General features: G+C 36.8%; 1 protein-coding gene across 1 annotated transcript in view; it reads right to left on the bottom strand.

The window, feature by feature from the left end:
* The window catches only part of TLL2 (tolloid like 2), a gene marked incomplete at both ends in the record, with an annotated part of 128531 nt that overhangs the window by 46663 nt on the left and 67910 nt on the right, over nt 1-13958 (bottom strand). Inside the window, 2 exons of the mRNA XM_082854393.1 lie at nt 4937-5050; nt 6931-7090. Of these exons, the coding sequence (XP_082710519.1) occupies nt 4937-5050; nt 6931-7090 (274 nt within the window). The remainder of the gene's footprint in view (nt 1-4936; nt 5051-6930; nt 7091-13958) is intronic.

Below are 13958 nucleotides of genomic sequence, written 5' to 3'. Positions count from 1 at the left end.
CTGGGCACAGTTATCTTTTTAAATATATATTCATTATTCCTAATATAGAAAAGTATAAAAAATAAATTAAAATGGCCCATAATCCCACCACTCAAATAACTTCTATAAAACATTTAAAAAATACACGCCCATGTTACAAAAGATTTAAGTATTAAGGCTCTGAAGATAACCACTGTTAACAGTTTCTTAAATGCTATTCCAAAATATGTAATACATCTATGTACATATATTCTTTTAATTACAAAATACAACATGTACATTGTCCTTCATCTTGCCTTTTTTCCTCCTTAATTTATAGATCTTCTCATAACAGCACATATAGACTTATCTAATTTTTTTCAAAGCAACATAGTATTAAAATGTATTTAATCAGTCTCCTATTAATGTACATTTAGGCTGACTCCAGTTTTTGCTATTTAAACAAAGCCTCAGGGGAGAGGGAGACAAAACAGACAAACAACAAAATGCAAAACAAAGAAACCATTAGGGTCTTTCTCGTTTGTGGTAGGGTAAATTCCTAGCAGTGGAATTAATAGAAGAAAGAGTATGTGCATTTGATATTTTGATAGATACTATCAAACTGCAATCCCAAAATGTTGTGTCTCTTTATATGACCACTAATAGTATATTAAAAAGCCCTGTTTCCCCACAACTGGGACAGCACTGGTTTTGCCAAACTATCTTTGTCAATTTGATAGGTGAAAAGTGGTATTTCACTGTACTGAGGTTGGATAGTTTTTCATGTTTTATGTGACATTTATATTTTTTTCTTGTGAACTGTGAGATCACATCTCCCCCCAATTTTGGGGGGGTTGTTCATCTTTTTATTACTGATTTGTAAGAATGCTTTGTACATTATGGGATCAAGTCCTTGACTATCAGACGTGTTACAAATATTTTTCTTGCTTTGTTATTTCTTATTTAACTTTGTTTTTTGTGTTGTTTTTGTCATACAAAATTTTAATGTAATTTCTTTATGTTCTTATGTTCTGTTTAGAAAGGCCATCTGCGTTCCAAGATTATAAGTAAAATACACTCTTGCTTCCTTCTAATACTTTTCAAATTTTTGTTTCTTTTTCTTTTCTTTCTTTTTCTTTTCAAAATGTTTATATCTTTGATCCAGCTAGAATAATTTTTGGTATAAGAAGTGAGGTAGGGCTTCCCTGGTGGCGCAGTGGTTAAGAGTCTGCCTGCCAATGCAGGGGACACGGGTTCGAGCCTTGGTCCAGGAAGATTCCGCATGCCACGGAGCAACTAAGCCTGTGCGCCACAACTACTGAGCCTGTGCTCTAGAGACCTCGAGTCACAGCTACTGAGCCTGCGTGCCACAACTACTGAAGCCTGCACACCTAGAGCCCATGCTCCACAACAAGAGAAGCCACTGCAATGAGTAGCCCCTGCTTGCCGCAACTAGAGAAAGCCTGTGTGCAGCAACGAAGACCAAACGCAGCCAAAAATAAATAAATTAAAAAATAAATTAATTAAAAAAAAAGAAGTGAGGTAGGATTCCAGCTTTATTTTTTTCACAATGAGCTATTTAATTATCCCAATGTTCAAATATCCCAATTGACTAATCCATCTTTCTCTCCCTCATTTAAAATGCTACCTAAATTTGTGTATAAACATATTCATTTTAAACTCTTTTGTTCCATATTATCTATTTTTTATTGAGTTCCAAATGGTTTTAATTGTTATTATCTTCATTTGCATTTTAATATCCTACATGTTGGGATAGAACACCAAACACTCCCCTATCTCTGTCCCTGTCACTATTGTTCGGTTTCTCTCTCTCTCTCTCTCAGTTATTTCTACATGAAAAATTCTAATACCATTTGTTCAAGTTCTTAAAATACATGTATACACATACCCACATATACATACAAATCAGAATGGCATGAATTTATAGGTTATTTTAGGAAGTCCTGACATCTTTACTATGTTGGGCATTTCCATATCAGGAAATGGTATGCCTTTTCATTTTTTCTTCTTTTTTAAGTTTCTTTAGAGTTTTGGCATTTTCTTTCTATAAGTCTGGCATATGTTTGCATTTTTGTTAAGTTCATTCTTAAATATATTATCTACCATGTTTCTATTAAAGTTGTGATTTTCTCCATTATGAAAGTATATCAAATTATTTCATTAAAGGAAAAGTAATTAATTTTCTGTTTATTAATTTTGTAATCAGTCACTTTAATAGAGTCTCCCTTTGTTTCTGATAGTTCTTCGATTGATTTTCTGAGTTTTTTAGGCACACATTACATTAACTTCAAACAATACAAACACTGGCTTGTTCCTGCCAATATTCATTGTGTTTATCTCTTTCTCTTGTCAAATTACATTAGCTATTATTTCCAGAAAAAAATGTTAAATAATTGTGGTGATCATGAACATCTTTGACTTGTTCCTGACTCTAACAGAAATGCTTCTAGAATTATCTCTGATAAACATGAAATGTGCTTTGGGGATATATATATGTGTGTGTGTGTGTGTGTGTGTGTGTGTGTGTGTGTGTGTGTGTGTAAGTCAAGGATCTATCCTTGACATCTCTTCTTGTACTACCGTGACTACTTTTTTAAAACAACAAAGGCATGTCGAAATGTGCAGATGCCTTTTTAGCATCTATTGAGACATGAATATGGCTTATCTCCTTTGATCTATCAATATGTTGAATAATGCAAACAGATTTCCTAACATTGAACTAGTCTTGTATTCCTTAGATAAACCTTCTTGGCAGCCTACTCTTCTATTCTATTTTTCATGGCTGTTCATAAGTTAGATGAGTCTATAATTTTCTTCCTTGGTGTCATCTTTTTCATTAGGGGGTAGCAATGCCATGATACTTCATTAAAAGTTAATTGGAAGAAAGTGTTCTTTTATGCGCTAAAAAACTTAAATAGTACCAGAATAATCTGTTTCTTGAAGTTTTGAAAGAATTTATCTGTGAAACTCTACATTGGAGGCGTGGGGGAGAAAGTTTTTCTGTCAATTTTCCGATTTCTTTCCATTACTGGCCTGTGCCAGCCCTTTATATTTACCTTGAAGTCATTCACATTATCCAGATTTCCACATTTCTTGCCTTAGAGTTTTATAAAGTACTCTTTTATGATTCTGCTGAATCTGTGGTTACTTCCCCCTTTTGCATGTCTGATTTTGTATATTTCTGCATTGTCACTTTTTTGTCTTAGACTAACGAGTAAGTAGTTTGTCTACAGTTGTTTGTTTGTTTATTCAAAGAATTTACTCTTCAATTTATCAGTCCTATAATGTGTTACCTTGTCCATTTTCTTCTGCTCTCACTAGGTTTGTTTTGTCGTGGTGGTGGGTTTTATGTATTTATTTATTTTGCTTATGTCTTTGAATTGAATATTTCATTGTCATTCTTAGTGATGTGGATATCTGAGGCTGTGGGTTTTCTTATGGACGTAGCTTTACCCAGATCTCTTCAATTCTGAATTGTAGGGCTTTCATTTATCTAGACTTCTTATCATTTTAATCCTGATTTCTTTATGACCTAAGAGTTGTAAAAAAGGGAACTTTTAACTTACCAGGTAATGCAGGAGTATTTATTCTATCTTTTGTTGTTATTATGTTATGTCCAGTTTCACTGCTTTGCAATCAGAGAATATTTTAATGTTATCTCTGCCTTTTAGAATTCATTGAGGTGTTCTTTTTATTTTTTTTTTTCGGTACGCGGGCCTCTCAGCGTTGTGACCTCTCCCGGTGCAGAGCAGAGGCTCCGGACGCGCAGGCTCAGCGGCCATGGCTCACGGGCCCAGCCGCTCCGCGGCATGTGGGATCTTCCCGGACCGGGGCACGAACCCGTGTCCCCTGCATCGGCAGGTGGACTCTCAACCACCGCGCCACCAGGGAAGCCCATTGAGGTGTTCTTAATACTTAACAGATGGACAATGTCTATAAACATTCAGTAGGCATTTAAAAAATGTGTTATCAGGTTATAGAATCTGACTCATAGGATCAACTCTACTAATTACATTCTTCCAGTCCTCTACAAATCTCTACTTATTTTTCGGTCAACTTGACATTGACCTACTTGGGTTCACAGACATGAGATAAAGTCCTCTGCTGCTGGTGTTTCTCTCAATTTACCCTTGAAACCCCTGGGGCTTGTTTTATGACTCTTAATGCTATGCTATTTGGTGCATAAAGATTTATGACTGTTATATTCTCACCGTAGTTTGAATTCTTTCTCATTATAAAGTGTCTCACCATTTTTTTTTTTAGTGCTTTCTGACTTAACAAAAAACAACAACAAAAAAGCCTGTCTACAACTAGCATTGTGATCCCAGCTTTATTTTTGTTGGTATTTGCCTGTATGCCTTCTTACCTTTTGCTTTTAAACCTTTCTGGATCATTTTCTTCCGTAGTCATCTCATGTATACAGCATGTAGTTGGGTTTAAGTTTTTGAACTAATATGGGAAACTTTTCCTTTCAATAGGAGAGTATATCACACTTACATTTATTGGCATAACAGATAGTCATAATCCAGTCATCTTATTATTTGTTATGTTTTCTGGAGGAAGTCTGTAAGCCCATGGAGCCCACAAAATTACATGAAGAATTTTGCATATATGTACATTCATAATGAGGGAGCCCATAGCTTCATCAGATTCTCAGTGGAATCACTGGCCCCAAGGTGGTTCAGAACCACTTTGTATGAAACACTCCCAATTCCTTCAACTGCTCCCATGACAGGAGATACAGACACCTTGTCATTCTGGAGTCTTCCTCTTGACCTACCTACTTTGTCCCTGGATTGTGAGTTCATTGAGGGCAAGAAGAGTTTCTGACAAATGCTGGGCTTCTATATATTACAGCATATTGGAAACACTTTGTTTCAGAGAGAAAATTCAAGACTCATGAGCCATCTGACTTGTCTGCCTCAGATTCCACTGAGGTGAACTTGCTTTCACTTACCCACAGGTTCTGTAACTGAACACAATAAAGCTTTCTTCATCCGTCCTCTCTATGAAGGTCACACAGGTGTGCTTTTCCCAGTGTCTCATGGCCTGCTTAAAAATGGCTCTCTGGCTTCCTGAAATGACAGGTCCATACCTTCCTTAGATGCTGGCTGACAACAAAGCATGTTCTAATGATCAAAAAAAGCTCATCTGGGTGCCCCAGAATAAAAATGAACGAGGAGTAAGGATTTCCCTAGCTAAGGATACAATATAACTTTCCTGCATTACCAAAACCTAGAGAGTAGGAGTTTGTGAATTGGGAGAGAGGGTAAAAATAGATTTTTCAAAATGTCCCCAGCTTCCCAACTTTTCCTTTGTATTGAAAGTACTTTTCTAAATTTAAAAAAATGTTACTCAGGTTATTCAATTTGGCAATTTTAGGCTCTTGAAGTAAATCACCAGCACTGTGTTCCACCCCTTCATTCTATTTTATACCTACAGGACGGTATTCCCATATGCTCTATAAATTCTATTTGCATGTACATTCATGCTACTTTTGCATTGGGGTTCAGTGTTTGCTGGGGGTTCCTTTTTTTTCAAATATAATAATCCTGTTGTATCATTCTTTTTTTAACATCTTTATTGGAGTATAATTGCTTTACAATGGTGTGTTAGTTTCTGCTGTATAACAAAGTGAATCAGCTATACATATACACACATCCCCATATCTCCTCCCTCTTGTGTCTCCCTCCCACCCTCCCTATCCCACCCCTCTAGGTGGACACAAAGCACCGAGCTGATCTCCCTGTGCTATGCGGCTGCTTCCCACTAGCTATCTATTTTACATTTGGTAGTGTATATATGTCCATGCCACTCTCTCACTTAGTCTTGCTGGGGTATCCTTGAGCTTAATTTTCTGTAAGTCCTTTGAAAACAGATGAATTTCATACTTCCTCTGAACCCTTCTTCATATTTCCCTGATTAGAAATTGGAAAAGCAATAAGTAAATTGGGAGCAAGAATAAAGTAAACTCTAGGCTGATAGTTTCATCTAGTCAATAAGTGTTCTTTTCAAAATCTGTCAGTCTGAAATAAATAATACTACTGTATTTTGATTTTGCTAGAAGCAATGAGAAGGATCTAGAAAAATAGTTGTTTGGGAAGTACACAGGATGGTTGGGGATTGGGTCTGAATTCTAGAAAGACTTTGTTGCAAAAAACAAACCAACGAACCATTGGGAGGCTCCCATCATAGTGTAGAAGATGCGGGTGTGGTGTTAATGTCCCCCCAAAACATACATCTAGAAGAAAGAGTAACTTTGCCATCCAAGTGTCAAGTGACATCTTGACACTTTTAGTTAAAATTGTTTATAGAGCAATTACTCACCAAAATGGCAATCCTACTAATAACAAATATCTCCGTGTAAACAAAGTTCTCTATATAAAATTAGTTAATTTGGAAGAAGATTATATAAATCTTTGGCCAGAAAAGCACACCAGATCTGAAAGAACATGGTTAAGACACCAAGGAACAAAAGTTAGTAGCTGATGACAAGTCCCACATTTTAATTCTTTAGGAACACATCTCTCTCTCTCTTATTAGGGCTGAGGGCCCCTTGAGAGCAGGATGACATCTTAGTCATATTTTTATCACCAGCACCTAATTAAGGATCTGGCACTGGTGGCCCTGGGTTAATGCCATGGGAGTGCAACGGAACCAAGGGTATGGATGCTGTCAGGAAGGAGGGCGGGGACTCCACCAGGGTCATAGGGTCACCACCTGCATGAAGCCTCAGGGACCAGGTGACCACTTTTGAGGACATAGCACCAACAGAGACTGCAGTTTCCTCAGGTCGATTGCACTAGACCCTGTGGGCAAGAGGGAGCTTCAGCAGGGGGACTGCTATGGCTCCGGCGTCTGTTCCATCCCACCGAAGTCCTTCCTGGGAGGACTTTGCCTACCTAGGAAGACAAATCATCCAGCCCCAAACCAGGCCTCATTTGGAGCTACTGACCGGTGAAGTTCCCTCCAATGACATAGGGGATGACCCCTCCTGGCCATATCCTCTCTGTCCTTGAGGTTGTAGCTCTTCGGACCCGGGGAGAGAAGGTCTCAGCTCCAGCATGCAAAGTCCCAGGGCTCTGTGGAAGCATAGCATTCTCCTTGCCATCTGCAAGAGAGTCATGATGCCATTTACTTTGTGTGGACATATATTTTCAGTTCTCTTGGGTATTTGCCAAAGAGTGGAATTGCTGGGGCATATAGTAATTCTATGTTTAACCTTTTAGAGGACTATCAGACTATTTTCCAAAGGAGCTGCATCATTTTACATTCCCACCAGCAAAGCATCAGGGTTCCAGTGTCTCCACATCCTCGTCAACACTTGTTATCATCAATCTTTTTGATTATAGCCATCCTAATGGGTGTGAAGTGGGTGGCATCTCATTGTGGTTCTGATTTACATTTCCTTAATGACTAATGATGTTGAATGTCTCTTCGTGTGCTTACTAGTCATTCGTATATCTTCTTTGGAGAAATGTCTATTCAAATCTTTTGTCCATTTCTTAATTGTGTTGTCTTTTTATTGTTGTGTTATAATTATTCTTTATATATTCTGGATACCAGACCCTTATCAGATATATGATCTGCAAATATTTTCTTCTATTCTATAGATTGTCTTTTCATTTTTATGATACTGTCCTTTGAAGCACAAAAGTTTTTAATTTTGATGAAGTCCAATCTATGCATTTTTTTTGTTGCCTTTTTGTATCATATATAATAAATTACAGGCATACCTTGTTTAATTGTGCTTCACTTTATTGTGTGTTTTTTACAAATTGAAGGTTTTTGGCAACCCTGAATTGTCAGGTGATGGTTAACATTTTTTAGCAGTATTTTTAAATTAAGGTATGTACATTATTTTTTCAGACATAATGCTTTTGCACACTTAATAAACTACAGTATATTGTAAACATAACTTTTATATGCAGTAAGAAACCAAAAAATTTGTGCAACTCACTTTATTGCCATATTCATTTTATTGCGGTAGTCTGGAACCGAACCTACAATATTTCTGAGGTGTACCTGTACAGCTTAATCCAAACTCATAATGATTTATGTTTAGTTTTATACTTTTCGCTCTTGTATTTAGCTCTTCAATCATTTTGAGTTAATTTTTGTATATGGTGTGAGGTAGGGGTCTAATTTCATTCTTTTGTATGCAATATCCAGTTGTACTAGCACCGTTGGATGAAAAGACTAGTTTTTCCCCCATGGAATTGTCTTGGCACCTTTGTAACAAATCAATCGGTCATCCTTTTCTAGCTTCTTGAGTTGAATGTTTGGCATATTAATTTTCAATCTTTCTTACATTCTAATATTACCATTTTAATACTAAAATTTCTCTGAGTTCCTCTTTGCCTGCATCCCATCTTTTGACATGTACATTTCAATGTTAGATTTTGATATATTCTGTAAGTTCCGTTTGGACTTTGTTCTTTGATCCTTGGATTATTTAGAGGTGTGATTTTTAATTTCTAAACATTTGTCTCTCTGTGTGTGTTATTGATGTCTAACATTGCTTTGTGTTCCAAGGACCTATTCTCCAAGGCACAGGTCAGCAAACTTTTTCTGTAAAAAGCCAGATAGTACATATTTTAAGTTTTGTGGTTAATATATTCTCTATTGCAACTACCCAACTCTGCTATTATAGTGTGAAAGCAGCCGTAGACACTGTGTAAATGAATGGGTATGGCTGTGTTCCAATAACATTTTATTTGCAAAAACAGATGGCAGGCTGGATTTGGCCTTCTGGCCATGGATGGTGGCCCATGCTCCAAGGTATCAATTCTTTGTTGTTTTGAGCCTTGCTTTGTAGCCCACTACGTGATTGTTTTTATAAATATTCCTTATAACCTTGAAATAATGTGCATCAGTTTCCAAAATTGATGGTTGAAGGGTGCTACATATGTTGTTCAAATATTCTACTTACAAATGTTTTTGGCTCCTTAGTGTATCTGCTACCGAGAAAAGTGTTTTAAACAACCTTGAGAACTAAGCCTGTGAACTGTCATCTTCTCCTTTATTTTTAATTTTTCCTTCATATTGTTCAAGGCTATGCTGGTTAAATAAGACAAGTTAAGGATTGTTAAATGTTCCAGCTAAATTGCTTCTTTCATCATTAAATACCTTCTTTATCTGTAATAATGTTCATCCATAATAAAGATTATTTTGACTGATATTAATATCGCTGTGCCAGTTTTATTTTGATTAGTATTTGCCTCATATAACTTTTCTGCATCTACATATTTTCAATCTTTTTGTGTAATTATGTGTTTTGTTTTAAATGAGTCATTCAATAGGTGTTATTCTGTGAGCAATACATTTCCCACAAGAAACAATAAAACAAGTTTTGCAATGGTCATAATGTTGAGGTTCGATATTACTTTTTTACTGTATATGAAATAGTTTTTGTAAATTGAAAAAATTTTGAAATAATTGTAGATCTACATGAAGTTGCAAGAAATAATACTGAGAGACTTTTTATACCCTTTACTCTGTTTCCCCCAATACAAATATTTTATGAAACTATAGTACATTATTACAACTGGGATATGGACATCTACTGATCTCATTCAGATTTCCCCACCATTATGTATACTTGTGTGTGTGTGTGTCTAGTTCTACACAGTTTTATAACATGTATAGGTTTGTGTATCTACCACCACATTCAAGATACTGAATAGTTCCATCACCATAAGGATCCCTCATATTGTCATTTTAAAATCACATCCACCTCCCTTCCCCTCCCTTCCAACCCATCCCTACACTCTCAACCACTAATCTGTTCTCCATTGCAAAAATGTTTTCATTTGAAGAATATTATTTAAATGGAATCCTACAATGTATAACCTTTGGGAATTGGCTTTTCTCACTCAGTGCAATTCCCTGGAGATTCATCCAAGTTGTTGCATGTATCAATAGTTTCCTTTTATTGTTGAGTAGTACACAGCTTGTTTAACCATTTACCTGTTGAAGGACATCTGGGTTGTTTCCAGCTCTTACAAACAAACCTGTTATGAATATTCATGAACAGGTGTTTTTGTGAAGATTTTTATTTCTCTGAGATAAATACCCAATATGCTGGGTCATATAGTAATAGGGTTTATTTCTGGGTTCTCTATTATGTTCCATTGATCAATGTGTTTATCCCTCTGGTAATATAACACTGTCTTATTACTGTAATTATATACAGTCAGTCCTCCATACCCCTGGGTTTAACATTGGAGATTCAACCAACTGTGGATCAAAAGTATATTTTTAATTCCAGAGAGTTCCAAAAAGCAAAACTTGAATTTGCCGTGCACCAGCAAATATGTAGCATTTACAATGCATTAGGTATTAAAAGTAATCTGGAGATGATTTGAAGTATATGGGAGGATGTGCATAGTTTATATGTAAATACTATGCCATTTTATATAAGGTGCTTAAGCATCCACAGATTTTGGTATCCATGAAGGGTCCTGAAACCAATCCCCCAGGGATACTGAGGAAGGCCTGTAGTAAGCCTTAATATCAGGCAGAGTGATTACTCTCATTTTAGACTTCTTTTCCATTGTTTTAGCTATGTTTCCATATGAATTTTGTGTCTTTCCATATAAATTTTAGGATAAGCTTATCTATGTCTACAAAAAAAAATGTTGAGATTTTAATGGGAATTACATTAAAACTACAGATCAATTTGGAGAGAAATGGCATCTTTATTATATTGAGTCTTCCTTCCAATCCATGGACATGGTATTTCTCTCCATTTATGTAGGTCTTTATTTCTTTCACCAGCATTGTGTAAATTTCAGTACACAAATATTATACATGTTTTTTAAAGTGTATAAGTATTTCATTTTTGTTGAGTGATTATAAATGGCATTGTGTTTTTAATTTTGGTTTCTGCACATTAATTATTAGAAATATAAGCATTTTTTTGTGTTTTGGTCTTGTATTCTGCCATCTTCTTAAACTCACTAATTAGTTCTAGGAGTTGTTTGTTTGTGGTAGATTCCTTGAGATCTTCTACATAGACAAACATGTCATTTGGAAATCAGAACAGTTTTATTTCTTCCTTTCCAATTTGTATGCCTTTAATTTCTTTTTCTTGCTTTATTACAGTGTCTACAACTTCTAGAACTACTTTGGTTTTCTGTTTGTTTGTTTTTTTAACATCTTTATTGGAGTACAATTGCTCTAAAATGGTGTGTTAGTTTCTGCTTTATAAGAAAGTGAATCAGCCATACATATACATATATCCCCATATCTCCTCCCTCTTGTGTTTCCTCCCACCCTCCCTATCCCATCCCTCTAGGTGGTCACAAAGCACTGAGCTGATCTCCCTGTGCTATGTGGCAGCTTCCCATTAGCTATCGATTTTACATTTGGTAGTGTATATATGTCCATGCCACTCTCTCACTTCGTCCCAGCATACCCTTCCCCCTTCCTCGTGTCCTTAAGTCCATTCTCTACATCTGTATCTTTATTCCTGTCCTGTCCCTAGGTTCTTCAGAACCATTTTTCCTTTTTTTTCAGACTCCATATATATGTGTTAGCACACGGTATTTGTTTCTCTCTTTCTGACTTACTTCACTCTATATGACAGACTCTATGTCCATCCACCTCACTACAAATAAGTCAATTTCATTTTTTTATGGCTTAGTAATATTCCATTGTATATATGTGCTACATTGTATATATGTGCTACAATATTCCATTGTATATATGTGCTACATTGTATATATGTATATATGTGCTACATCTTCTTTATCAATTCATCAGTCGATGATCAACTTAGGTTTCTTCCATGTCCTGGCTATTATAAATCGTGCTGCAATGAACATCGTGGTACATGTCTTTTTGAATTATGGTTTTCTCAGGGTATATGCCCAGTAGTGGAATTGCTGGGTCATATGGTACTTCTACTTTTAGTTTTTTAAGGAACCTCCATACTGTTCTCCATAGTGGCTGTATCCATTTACATTCCCACCAACAGTACAGGAGTGTTCCCTTTTCTCCACACCCTCTCCAGCATTTATTGTTTGTAGATTTTTTGATGATGGCCATTGTGACTGGTGTGAGGTGATACCTCATTGTAGTTTTGATTTGCATGACTAGTGATGTTGAGCATCCTTTCATGTGTTTGTTGGCAATCTGTGATTACCTCCGAAGCCGAGCCTCAGCTCCCAGCCCCCGCCCGCCCCGGCAGGTGAGCAGACAAGCCTCTCGGGCTGGTGAGTGCTGGTCCGCACCAATCCTCTGTGTGGGAATCTCTACACTTTGCCCTCCGCACCCCTGTGGCTGCGCTCTCCTCTGTGGCTCCAGAGCTTCCCCTCTCCGCCACCCGCAGTCTCTGCCCATGAAGGGGCTTCCTAGTGTGTGGAAACCTTTCCTCCTTCACAGCTCCCTCCCACTGGTGCAGGTCCCATTCCTATTCTTTTGTCTTTCTTTTTTCTTTTTTGTTTTGCCCTACCCAGGTACGTGGGGAGTTTATTGCCTTTTGGGAGGTCTGAGGTCTTCTGCAGCATTCAGTAGGTGTTCTGCAGGAGTTGTTCCACATGTAGGTGTATTTCTGATGTATTTGTGGGGAGGAAGGTGAACTCCACGTCTTACTCTTCTGCCATCTTGAAGCTCCTCCCCCTCAGATCTATTTTCTATTTTAATAATTCTCTCTTCAGTTGTGTTCAATATACTATTTATCCCATTCCAGTTTCAATAAATACAGTTATCATTACCAAAAGCCCTATTTAGTGGCTTCTAAATTGATCTGTTCTTTTTTTCCCCCACAATAGTTTCAAATTCTCCCATTGGCTCTTTAGCCATTTTATGTATACCTATTTAATCTCACACAGATTCTTCTATTATTTCTGCATCTTGGGGTACTAATTCTCCAAGTTATTGTCTCTGTTATTATCCTTCATGGATTAACTTTTTGTGTTTCTAATGTTTTTAGTTAAAGTTCATTTTGTGGGGGAGGGTTATTCCTTTCTGCAAGAGTCTCATATGCCCTCAGCAATGAGTGTGACCCTGATTTTCATTTTTTCAGGGCTCTTGGGATTCTATGGGTCCTAGATCAATTTTTATGTTAATTTCTAAGTTTATGGTTTCCATACATAGGAAATGAAATTTGAGAACTTATACCTGTCTCAGGAACAGGCTTTGGGATTCAGTTTCTCATAGAAGATATGTTTTTACCCCCACTTAGAACCTAGGAAAGATAGCAAGATTTCTTGCCCCTTCTTTCAGCCACTGGACAGAGTTTTTCTAGTCTTTTCTTTTCTTTCTTTCTTTCTTTGTTTTTTCTTTCTTTCTTCTTTCTTTCTCTCTCTCTCTCTCTCTCTCTCTCTCTCTCTCTCTCTCTCTCTCTCTCTCTCGCTCTCTCTTTTTCTTTCTTTTTTAATGATTAGGAAGCCCTTTGAAGGAATTCATTTTATGCAAGATCTCAGTCTCCAAGGCCACGGGACCAAGGCCACAAATCCTGAAACTATATAGCTGTTACATGGGCATAAAAAAACCATCAGCCCTCAGTACCCCAAATCCTGGCCCAGTCTCAGTGCCCTCTGCACAGTTTTGCCACCATCTGAAGCTTAGTTTCATGGGTTTATGTTCCCTGTTCTTTTCTGATAATGACAATTTCCCTATCTTTTCTTTGAGCTTAACTCTGTATTTTTAATTTGGAGTAAGAGGAAGGTTATATTTTTTTCCAGTAGTTCTATGTTTGTAAAAGGGGTCCCTGCCAGTTCAGTTGCCAGAACAAGAAAGTTGGCATATAACACATTTTTAAGCCTGAACATAATTGTTTTACTGCTAGAATTTCTAGATCAGAAGTCACACACTTGCAGCTCTTGGGATAAACCCAACCCACAGATGTGTTTTGTTTGGCCTGGATGCTTTTGGCCTACACTTTGGGTTTTTGTTTTGTTTTGTTTAAAAACAAAGTTGGCTTCTCATTTGAGAAGCCAACTTTTAAAAATCAAGGAATTTCACATAAAAAT

This window comes from Leucopleurus acutus (assembly GCF_964270905.1).
Source record: "Leucopleurus acutus genome assembly, chromosome: 14".
In the NCBI taxonomy this organism is placed as follows: Eukaryota; Metazoa; Chordata; class Mammalia; order Artiodactyla; family Delphinidae; genus Leucopleurus; species Leucopleurus acutus.
The sequence above is the reverse complement of the archived record's forward strand: the minus strand, read 5'-3'. Positions and strand labels throughout refer to the sequence as shown.